Source organism: Parasteatoda tepidariorum, chromosome 4, assembly GCF_982258835.1.
Source record: "Parasteatoda tepidariorum strain Cologne lab strain chromosome 4, Ptep-v5.0, whole genome shotgun sequence".
Taxonomy (NCBI): domain Eukaryota; kingdom Metazoa; phylum Arthropoda; class Arachnida; order Araneae; family Theridiidae; genus Parasteatoda; species Parasteatoda tepidariorum.
In genome coordinates this window covers 7,499,113-7,511,500 of record NC_141758.1, presented here as the reverse complement: position 1 = coordinate 7,511,500, position 12,388 = coordinate 7,499,113, and the positions used below count along the sequence as shown (strand labels likewise).

Genomic DNA, 12,388 nt, shown 5'->3' with positions numbered 1-12,388 from the left:
TAAAATAAAAATGAAAAGGGCTCTCGAAAAAGAATCACTCCAAAGTTATAAGATTAAGGAGATAGATTTACTATTTGTATCAACTTTGTTGCAATTTATATAATATTTATATAGTTGTGTAAATTTTAAATAACAATTAGTTTTTTAATTTGAAATTGTTGAAACTTTATGAGTATTTTTTGTTATATATTTACTAATTATTAATCATTAAATATTTATCATGCTTCTTTCATAATTAATTTAATTTATTTGATTTAATATGTTTCTGTAAGCTTTAAATATGTTTATACATTCTTTTATTTGCAGACTCTAGCAAAAGAAGATGAAACATTCATTGCCTGTATTACGTATATACTAAGAGAAATTTTTTCGTCTTTCCATAAATGGTATTTTAGTAACTCTCAGCAAAGAATACTTATGGGTAAATGATTTGCATCACCTTTTTACAGTTTTAAATTGTCAGGAATTACCAGATTTTTCCACAATTTGAAATAAATAATAGAATAGTTTCCATTACTTATATTGTTTATTTCCACTATTATTCTTTTATTTTGTACCTCTATCTAAGCGTTACTTTATTTTCTTTAATGTAATGGTAATTTTGTGCATAATTTTATAAATATTATAAACCATTATAGAATTAAATAGTATATACACTATAAAATTGCACTAATTTGAATTTCGTAATTACTTACTGTATATATTTCTGTGTCAGTAAAACAAATTCAATAAAGCAAATGTTGTTTATGCAAAAACATATTTCATTGTTTTATCTTATAAAAAATAACATAATTACAGAGGCGGTAATTAAGAAATCTCTGATTTAGGTGACCATTTTCTTTGAAGGAAGAAAAAAAAAAGAATTAACTAGTCCTTAAACTGTTATGGCTATTTTCGTTTCTGCAAACTGTTTATTTTTTAAGATGAAGCATTATGTTTTTATTTGCAGGCATGATGTTTTTCCAACTTTTGTCAGAATTTCTGTTGCTCTTATAATCAGAATCTTAGTGTGTAAATATTAAAAATTGAAATGAAATTTTCCAGAGATAAAGTAATAAGGGAAATTAATGTTAAATGCCTGTTTTTTTCTTAATATTTTTAGGTTATTTTATTTTGTTCCTTTACTATTTTTTTTTTCTATTTAATCATGATTTACTATATATAAAGCTTAACAGTTTGTCGGACTGTCAATGAACACATATAGTAAAAAAAATAAAAATAAGTATCTAAATAATTTAAATGTTTTCTTTCAGTGTATAATAGTTTCATAAGTTTTTTTTATTTATTTTTGAGTTGATAGGTATTTTCTATTTTCATTTCTAATTTATTGTACTGTTGCATATTTATTTTTATTTCATGTTTTTCTTAATGTTTTTTATTTAATGTTGCATATTTCCAACAATTATTTATAACTGTTGGAAATAAAAATAAAACATCTGAAGTTGCTGTACTTCCATATCTATGCATGAAATTCTAATAAGTAATTTTTACAGGGCAAAAGTGCCTGAATCTACTACATAATTTGCTTTCTGTTGATGACAAGAGATCTAAAGAAATGTAAGTTTTTGTTTTTATAACTTTCTACATTTAATTTGTATTATTTCATGCTATAATTTTGAACGCATTTTTTCTTTTTAGTGAAAAATCGAGAGATTTAGCCATATTTGCTCTTCTTAATCTAGAAGCAGGCCAAACTCTTCTCAAAATTGTCTGTACAGGAGAAGAAGTGATTCAACAAACAATTTTAAAGCAAAATAGGTTTGTATTTTAATCATCTTAATTCTTATTTACCCTACTAATAGCCTATTACGTTACAAAATCCTGTGTTTGGGCGTCGATTTCCCCGAAGAGTCTATTTTCTGATTTTATTTTTTCTGAAGGAAATGGTTTTTTTTTCTTCAGTTGGAGTTGTAACTAAAAATTTAGTTATAAAGAATAAATAAAATTAGAGAGAAGTTGTGCAAATTTTTGTTTGACAAAATTTGTAAAAGAATTCATTAAAAGAATAATTAATTTATTAGTTATGGTTATGAAACATAGTTTTTTTATAAACAAAATTTGCCTGTTTTAGGATCTACAGAAAACTTATTACAACTGTACAAATATTAATATGTAAGGTACCAGTTCCCCTAAAATCAATTATCCTAATTATGCATCCCCTGCATTAATAATAGTTTGTCTTTTTTTGCTCTCTGAAATGGATAAATACCAAAAAACTAAAGACTGTCATTTAATACTTTTATCCACTTAATTCTCTAAAATTTAGTCTTGTCAAAATAAATATATTGTATATTTAAACTTACAATAGGCTTATAATCCTTATTGTCGCCCAAAATAAAGAGTGTTGCTCCCATACCTGCCATGTCTCCTGTTTTTTAACGAAGACTCCTCAACTTTACGACTCCCCTGTTTACCCGTATATTCTCAAATTTCTCTGTATTTGTTGTTGAAATTTAAAAAATGAAATTTGGGTGATAAAATATCCCCTGATGGCGAAAATACTTCTCTTCTCTCTCAACAGATAGTGCTATTGCCAGTGCTGCTGTATGTTGAGTGTTAATAGTTTAAGTACTTATGCATAATAGTTTAAAGAAATTTTCTTTAGATTAAGATTTATATGCATATTTTTTACTTTGTTAAATGTAAGTGCTTATATTATTTCCAATTTTTTATTTCTCTCTTTGACTTATTTGGTTATGCATGATGTATTACAACTTTACTCACAGCCTAAAAAATTTCGCTAGTAAAATCTCCGTTAATTTATTTTCCAGTGTTGTCAGGTTTGTGCTCCCGAATAAAGTAATCACCATATTCCAATACATTTAAGGATAATACTGCAATACCTGATACTGTGACTTCCGACTATGTAACTTATGCGATGTGCATTACATCGTTGCGAGTTTAAGTATACAACAATTATGCCATTTTTTTATGTATGGGTTCTTATTATGCCTAAATTAATTATAAAAAGTGTTTTTAATAAGTTATGCAACATGTATAGTAATTAAGAAGGATTTTCTTTCAGCAATTCTGGAGATCAAATTGCAACAATGATTCGTCTCTCTTTGTCAGTATTAAATCGTCTTCTGCAGATGCGAAATAAAAGTTCTTTTAATTCTAAGACTGAAGTTTCTCCACTGGTGTCTGTTCTGTTCTCCACTCCAGGTCACACAAACCAACCTCAAGTTGTTCTAATGGTGGCACACTATGTTTTTCAACGTTATAATCCACGTCTGGCTACTCTGGCAGTTCAACTGTTGAAAAGATTTGCTAAGGTAAGCTTTAGCTCTTATTCTACACTTCGTCATCTTTAACCTTTTAACTGTCATGCCTGAAATTATCTTGGGCACAAAACTGGTGTTTCAAAATGTCACACCCAAGTATGACTCAGGGTAATTTTTTTTTTAGTGCATCGTATTGTTATACTAAAATATATACCAGGAGAAGTTTATTGCGGCTTCATTTCTTTGTCAAATCCGAATCTATCTTCTAAAAAGTTTATTTAGATACAATTTAGAACAACAGATTGAAGCACTTTTTTTGGAAGTTTTAAAGGATAGAAGCTTATGTTCAAAGTGTAAGACATATTTTATTATTTTTTTGTTCCTAAATGGCATTCAGTTATTTGAAATGCTGCATAGGTGATTTATTTTTTTAGAAATTAATGTTCCACTAGAAGTGAACTTTACCACGCTGAGTAGCAGCCGCTTCAAGTGAATATGCAATGACTACAAAACCTTAAAACTTTATGCGTGTAATTCAAAATTTCAATTTTAAACTGCTAAGCATATTTTATTCTTTAATGAACATTTGATTTACGCATTAAAAATAATTAACAATTTATCTACCCAAATCATTAAAATAACTTGACAGTTAAAAGGTTAAACAGAATTAATTTTAGTATGTTTTTAACTATCCCCTTTAAAAGATTATTGTTTTTTTTTTTTAAGCTCTAAATTACTAACATCTCTAATTTTTCTTAAAAATTGTCTGAAAAAGAGTTAAAAAAATTTCTTATACTAGTTCAGTAACTTCATTCAATAAAGTTTTGGTTTCAAGGCCTTTGATACCTGCAAGTTATGCACCTCATTTTGTTGCAATTCCCCAAAATAATTTTTTGGTGTAAATTTTATTTTTTAGGAATTTCCAATGTCTTTGCTTGGCTGCTTTAGTTCTGAAGCAGAAGCAATACGGGACCATTTCCTAGCTCGTCTCAGTTCTCAATTTGAAGACATAAGATTAAAAGTATCTATTTTAGAATTCTTGACAGTGTGTGTTGCTCAGCAACCTGGCCTCATTGAAATGTTTATCAACATCAGAAGTAAAGAGAAGCCATCCAAGGTGATTTTTTTTTCTTCCATAGTATAAATCTTGCTATTTTCAATTTTTTATTTTAATGATCAGTTTAAGATTAAGTTGACTTAATAGTTATTGGTGGATTTTGTGTTGCAAAATTTTAAATGTGTTTTGTGAAAAGCTTTTAAGCCAATTTTCCCTGGTCCTTAAAATGTCAATTTTCCCTGATCTCCTGGCACCAATCATTATAAAATAATATATATATATATTTTATGTTGATTCATTTCAACTCAAGCGTTTTTCTTTTTGAAGCAAAAAACGTTTTTGGTATTTTAAGTTTTTTAAAAAAAATAACTACTTGATAAAAAGAAAATTTGTGAAGTTCCTGAGTTAAATTTTTAGATTATATATTTTATGTATTATTATTTTAGGTTATAATTTTTTTTATCGAATTATTTCTCTTGACTTATTCCAGTTAAACTAGGCTATAACCTTAACGCTTTACCATTTATAAAGAATTGCAATTATTGCATTTTATACATGTATATTTTGAAATAATTGTAAACGTGTTTGCCCTAAGCTTTGCTAATTTATATGAGATAGATATATCTATATAGATATATCACTTTAATCACTTTAAGTAAATCATAAAAAGGAGCACTTTCAGTCCATAAGTTAATGATTCTTTGTCATTTATTCTTCTTTATTATGTTCTCCATTTTCACTAAGCAAGTGCCCCCCCCCTCCTGCTAATTGCCCTTTGCTTTTTAACTTCAAATTGTATGGCTTTTGGATACAAGTTTCTAAGGTATTAATAGCTGCTGCTGATTCAGAAATAAAAAAGATAGGTAGTAAATATTTTATTTTCTTAACTTATTTAATGGTCTTATTTTCTTATCTTATTTTTAAGATAAGTAAATTATATGCAACTACAGTTACTTTTAAAGAAATTTTTAGTCATGACTAGATGTTATAACTGCATTCCCTGCAACATTTGAGGTTTGTGTGGAAGATATTTCTGACTGGTAGAGTGGGAAATCTAAAGCAGAAATTTAATAGTAAATTGAAATTTAGTAAAACCTTTATCAGTGCATGGTCTGTAATTTATCTGACCTTTAATACATATGTTTAAATTTAATTATACATAGTGGTAAGAAAAATTATTTTAATTCTAATTTATTTAAATGTTATTACTTTACCTTTGCTACCACCAAGAAAAATATTTCTGAAACTTCGGAACTTTTATAATAGTTGGAGACTATGTAACTGTTAATAATGTAAGGTAATCTTAGCTATTTGGTTTGCGAGGCTAAAAATAAAGTAGTTTTACTAAATTTTTTCTTGTTTCTGTATAAGCTAGTCTTGGTTATACTTTCAGAAAGAATGGAAATCTTTATGCTATTTTAATGTAGCATATTTCTGGTTTTAAACTTTTTTTTTTTTTAGTATGTTATTTAATATAGTTTTATAAAATTCTTTTTTTCTCTCTTTCCTACAATTAAGGCTGAAGAAACTAAAAGCTGCTTAGATTGTGTGAAAAACATTCTGAAAGTTAAAATGAATGAGGTAAATTTTGCTATGTTTTATGATTTGTTGTTTTTATGATCTATTTTATTTGCATTTGCATTGGAAAACCTATTAGGAAAGTGTAAAGTAATAATTAAGTGAATTTGAAAAAAATTACCCTTAGACTCTAGATGTGTTAAAATGTCCTATTCTGTTAATGTCTTAAAATTGTGAACTGTGTAAAAATATTTTATCTAACGTAACTCGATTAAACAGTCTTTAGTTATTTAGACTTATTTTGATTACCTCTGAAGTAGTTTTTATTCAAAAAAAATTTTAATCCCTCAAAAGAATCAAGTATCAAATTACGCTTTTAAATACCAAAAGTTAAAATTATTTATAATAGCTAATAGGCTGATATTTTCAAATGAGGAGAGGGTTTATTTTGTGCTAAGTATTGATAATACGAATACAAAAATGGATATAATATAGTTTTGGTTCTATAAACAAGAACATTCCTCTGTGGATTCTTATTTATATAACTGAAACTATAGCCTGTTTATTTCTGTTCCTTTATTTTCCCTTTATTCTCGTTGTTTTGCTTGACCATTTATCAGAGTTTGCTTTTTAGAGGTTAGGTATAATGTAAATACTTTGCAAAGTGATATAGGACAATTCTCTTGCAGCTATCGTTATTTTGGAATGATTGTTGAAGTAGATTCAACTGTACTTGTGCAAAATAGAAAAAAGAGGTTTGGGATTTCTTAGAATGCGGAAAGCCATGCACAGGGTTACATTAATATCACTTATAATTTCTCATTGAAAAAAAGAAAAAAAAGCTCTATTACTTTGCTTTAATTGATCTCATTGTATATTTATATTGTTTGTGCTGTGCAATACTGTGGAAATACTATCCATTTCTTCTTTATAAAAGATATTCTGTTAGTAGAATTAGCCGTTTATTGGAATTCTGGTATAAATTACACTTGCAATCACATTACAATCACATTAAGCAGTGGGGACACCGTATAAATAAAGAATGCAGTCTACCCTTAATATCACAAACTCTAAGAAAGATACTGTGATGACATTTTGGATATCACATTTTGTGTAGACTAATCAAATATTTAATTTTTAATGATTTAACCTAAATAATGACTGTAGCAACACTTTAAAAGTTATGGATTAAGTTCTGTAATCAGTTTGCAATTGTAAAAGAAGAGGAGTTTTATTATACATATATATAACGTCGTTGCCGAGTGGAATGATTAAAGCAGATCTTAGGCAGGAAAGGAGGGTACAAAATTTATTTATTAATTATTAGACAGAGAGCAGTCATAAAAGTGAACACTAAAAGTTGTCCTTCTCGATTATATGTTAAGGAAAATCTTGCAAAGTAAATCCGTAAAATGTTTCGATTTAGGAAAAGAGAGAAATCTTAGTAAATGTAATTGGTTTATCAAATAGGTCGAGCGATTCCCACAGAGAGCAAAGGGAAAAATATCTTGCTTTTAATATAGTATCTAATAGTTGAGCCAAAACTAGATTTAAGGACAGGATGTGAATTTAAAAGTGCAAGAAAGTGTTTCAAATAGAATAATAAAATTAAAGATTTACGGAAAAGAGCTAACATAAAAAGATTAATTGAAGCTTTTTATGTTACATATATATAGCACGATAAGGTTAAAAAGAGGAAAACGAAAAAAATGTAAAATATTAATAAGTTTTATTTTACTGCGCATAACCTGCACGTTTATAACTCATAAGTTGAAAATATGAGGAAAACATGGAAAATAATAAAGATTAATGAAAAAGAGAAGAAGAAAAATATTTTTTTTTTAAATTTTTAAAAACGAAGAAAAATATTAAAAAGACAGAAAACAAAATAATGAAGAGATGTAATCTCTTCATCAGCTCACACTATTATATCAGCAAAAAAGAGTGTTTACTGATGATTGAGTAAGCACTCTTCTTTGCAGATATAATCGTGTGGGCTGATGAAAAGATTATATCTTTTATTTTCTGGTTTTTTTAAAAAAATTCATCTCTTTTTTTTTTAATCAGTTGTTTGTTATTTTTTTCATTATTATTCCCCCCCCCCTCTTTTGCATATGTCTGTAATTTTCCTTTGTTTTATCTTCAGTTTGAACTTTTATATATATATATATATATATATATATATATATATATATATATATATATATATATACATACAGTCAGACCTCGATAAAAGGTCACCCTAAGGGGCATCGCAAAAGTGACCTTATGAGCTGGGTGACCTTTTAACCGATTCATTAGTAGTTCATAACTAAGCACGTAAATAGTACACATTATGAATTTTTAAAAATGGTAATACAAACGAAAACGATCAGCCGTAAATTAAATTTTTAAGTCAATAAATTTTAACAAAATTAGTAAAGAATTAAAAAAATTTGGATTTTAAAATTTTTTTTTTATTTAAAATAAAGTTGTTTACAAATTTCCTCAAAGTGTACATACATACATTACATATTACCTTATTTAAAATAATCGTTCATGCAGGTCTGTCTCGTACTTGGTTTCATTTTTCAAACAATGTTTTCTAGATTTTGTAACTTATCAAAATGTTTCTCAGGTCACTCATGGTTTGTAAAAAATTTCGTACGACATTTATTGCATTGAAGGCAATAAATGTCATAACACTGTAGCTTTGGGTTACAGCTACAGTGTGAAGATCACTGTCATTGTCCACAACTTGTGAAACAATTTCAGAAATTGTAGCTTCAGAAGTGGTGACAATTTCCTCATCAATCGAACCATATTCAGCCTCCCCTTCAATGGCATGGCCACGATTTTTCAAATCTTCCATCAGAACAGATAGAGGAATATCGTCCTCTTCGGTTTTGTCATCCACGATATTCAGAGAAATCACAAAACCAGCAGGACAAAAACAATTTGCTAAGCATAAGGTGGACACCATGTTACGCCTCAGATAAAAATGACCTTAAAGGCGATAACGATTTTTAAAGCTTGACCATATATCCGATAATCTGTAACAAAGAATTCCTGTTCAGTAATCCGGGACTTTGGAAAAGTGACCTTATATGCGGATGACCTTAGATCTTGGTCTGACTGTATATATATAAATACAGTAGGGAACCGATTATCCGGAACGATCGGGACCATCGCTATTCCAGATAACTGATTTTTCCGGTTTTCTGAATCGCTACAAAAAGCCGTTTTTTTTATCGTCAAACCGAACTAAAAAAAAATATTAGGAAATAATCTTAAAAAGAAGAAAAAACGATGAAGTAATACAGTAGTGATTATTTCTAAAATGATGGTATGGTAAACATCTTTCAAAAAAGAAAGAAAAATCCTAAAATCTTATGAGGAAAAAAAAAAAAAATTTTAAAAAATCGCGGGAAAATGTATTGAACTTTGTTCCGGTTTTTTGGTTTTCCGGTTTTCTGATTTCCGGATAACGGGTTCTGTACTGTATAAGTTAAAAATATAGAGAAAACATGGAATAGTAAAGGTTTATGAAAAGAGAAGAAGAAAAAATCAATAAATTTTTTTAAGTGTTCTACACACTATTGTATTAATATATTTTGCTTTGGCTATATATACAATATTAGAAAGCACTCCTTTTTGCGGATATAATAGTGTGAGCTGATGAAGAGATTACATCTCTTCATTATTTTGCTTTCTGTCTTTTTAATATTTTTCTATCGAGGTCTGACTATATATATATATATATATATATGCAAGTTAGAAGTTTAATTTTGCTTACACAAATCTGTTAGTGCACTATTTTTTTCCTTTGCACTGGTTCCAAGAGATGTGTTATAACCTAGTTTTTGAGAAGTTTTTTGGCAGAATCACAAGTCCTTTTATGGAAAGTTATTTTTATTAGTTTTTTGTTAGCTAAACTTGTTTTCTCTTATAACGTTAAAATAAGATGTAAATGAAATATTAAATGGTGCCTCTGTCTCTACAACAGTGTTGTGGTGACACAGTCACTAAGCCAAATTATTTTATCTCCCAAAGTTATTTGAAATAGGCTTGTTCTACTGCATCTCCTTATTATTATTTTTCATTTTCTAGCCTAATGATTTCCCACCTGACCTACTCTGTGCTGCAGTTGAATTTATCCATGCATTGTGGGCTGGTCATCAAGCATTGGCCATGGAAGCATTAAAAGAAGAGTAATACTTTCCTTTTTTTACCTTTATTACTATCTCGAAATTTTTTTTTTTTTTAAGTGACCCAAAAATGAAACATTTAAAACTTTGATAATTTTTAACCACGAAAGTCATTCTTCAGTCCTGCAAACTGAAATCAGACTTGAGAAAGAAAAACCACTGAACTGAATTCCATTAAATAATGCCTCTTCTGCATTTTGTAAACATGAAATGTTTATTTGACTGCAATCACAAAAAAGTTTAAAAAGTAATAACAAGACGTTATCACAAATTCTCATTCGTTATCACAAATTCTATAAATCATTCAATGGATGCATATTCAGCTCTTAGTTAAAAAAGTTTTAAAGTAAAGAAGACAAGATGCAACAGCTTCAATAAACCAAGCTGCAATAGCCAAATTATATTCTTTGGAAAAGTTGCCATATGTGTTAAAAATTTAAACTCTAAGTTACTGTTTTTATATAGTTATGTAAAGAATGAAAAAGTATTCCGACTTTTTTAAGTGTTAAAAAATCAGTATTTCACAAAATGTTTTTAAAAGTTCTGTTTCTCTTAATGAAATAATTAATTATATTGCATTTAAATTACCACGAAATGAATTATAGTAATTAAGGAAATAGCTGTCATAAAAGTGTGGCATTTGCTCTAAAATAGAAATTTCGGATTTTTGTAAAAATTTATTTTTGGAATTCCTTATTTGGTATAAAATTCCTTATTTTGGTTTTCAATTACATACAGTAGAACCACACTCATTCATTTTTCATGAGACTCATTCATTGCATATAACAAATACAGGGAAATGACAAATAGGGGTCAAAAAAAAATGTCAAATAATGACGTAATGAAATATGAATAGAACTTTAGTAATAGATACTTTTAATTAAAAGTATGTGCGCTTACTACAAAAATATTTATGATGCAAAAGAAAGATGAATAAACTTTTTTTATAACTTATTCATTATTCGCCCTTTTTTCTTTCCATAGCAAGCAAATTTTCAACATTTGTAACAGGATACTGTTTGTTTTTTGTAGTTCATGGAAAAAAAAGATCTTCATACTTTTAAAAAAAATCGGTATAATAATCTTAAAATATTATAGTATAAAACAAATCCATCTGATATAGAAAGAAAAAATATTGTTCAAAAAGTTCTTTATTGTTTTAAAAATGCCTTGTGTCCATGTTGATACTGTTGTGTCTCCATTTCAGCTTCTTTAACCATTTCTATAACTGACTACGCACCATATTTTCTTTAACTTATACATGAGCATTAAAAGTCTTGGAAACAGTTTCCTCAAATTCTCATTTTCCTCATCATTAGCATCATGAGTTATTGTTTATCTCCTCAAAAGGATGTTACTTCAATATTTTTTCAAATGCATCTTTGCACCATAGATGTGGGAAGTTTTAAAAACGATTTAAACTGGTAACATTAACATTACAAGAATATCATTTGTGATGAGATGGTACTGTAACAATAATATAATACCAGCAAGAAAACGAAAAATGCAGGAGCGATAGATCAAAGTTGCACTGCAATAAACTGAGCAGTGCTCTTGTAGAAAGTGGTCTCTGCACTTTTGTTCGTAGAAATCAAAATCGCAAAATTGTGAAGATACAACATTTTTACATGTCTATTGTAGTGAGACTAGAAAATCTAAAATTCTTCTAGTCAGTGATAAGAATTACAAATTCTACTATTGTCATTGCAAATAATGATAATAGTAGAAATGTAATATTAAAATGTTCTCTGTAATAAAACTTAAAGGTTCTCTTATTAGAATTGTTGTTTTTTCTTAACGTTAAAGCAGTGGTTCTTAACCTTTTTTAAGCCGCGACCCAAATTTGAGAAATATGTTCATGTCGCAACCCAAAAAAAAGTCACAATTTTTTCATTGCTTTATTTTAGGTCGTATTTTTAAAAAATCTTCAATCCTACGATGATGATTTTTTTTAACTTACAAATTTTTTATTAATTTTTTTAATAATAAAGATAAACCAAAGTACTTTTCGATCTAAGGAAAATTTAATTAATAATCGAGTGTTTTTAATAATTTTTATTGACCAAATTAAAATATATTTATAACTTTTTGAAAATAATTGGCATTTTAACTTATTCCTTAAAAAAAAGAAATATCAATACATATGTTAAGTTTTTTAAATTTTAAATACAAGTCATACAGTTTTAATGAGAACCTTGTGCTTGAATACATTTAGAAAGATCTTCAAACCTCGGTTGAATGCTTGTCAAGGAGCACCTTATATCTATTTCAGGATTTAACTAGTTCCGGTAATTGTTTTTGATTACACACCGAGCCGAAAAACCAGCTTCACACACATATGTTGTTGAAAAGGGCAATAATACTTTTAGGGCTTCTTTAACAATTATTGACTTTTCGGTTTT

General features: G+C 27.8%; 1 protein-coding gene across 1 annotated transcript in view; it reads left to right on the top strand.

Annotated features, from left to right (window-relative positions):
- Nucleotides 1-12,388, top strand: part of Nup188 (nuclear pore complex protein Nup188) — a 97,870-nt gene that overhangs the window by 43,297 nt on the left and 42,185 nt on the right. The window contains exons 25-31 of the mRNA XM_087160578.1: nucleotides 307-421; nucleotides 1,494-1,557; nucleotides 1,639-1,758; nucleotides 3,026-3,275; nucleotides 4,141-4,341; nucleotides 5,800-5,862; nucleotides 9,889-9,989. Coding sequence (XP_087016704.1) covers nucleotides 307-421; nucleotides 1,494-1,557; nucleotides 1,639-1,758; nucleotides 3,026-3,275; nucleotides 4,141-4,341; nucleotides 5,800-5,862; nucleotides 9,889-9,989 — 914 coding nt within the window. The remainder of the gene's footprint in view (nucleotides 1-306; nucleotides 422-1,493; nucleotides 1,558-1,638; nucleotides 1,759-3,025; nucleotides 3,276-4,140; nucleotides 4,342-5,799; nucleotides 5,863-9,888; nucleotides 9,990-12,388) is intronic.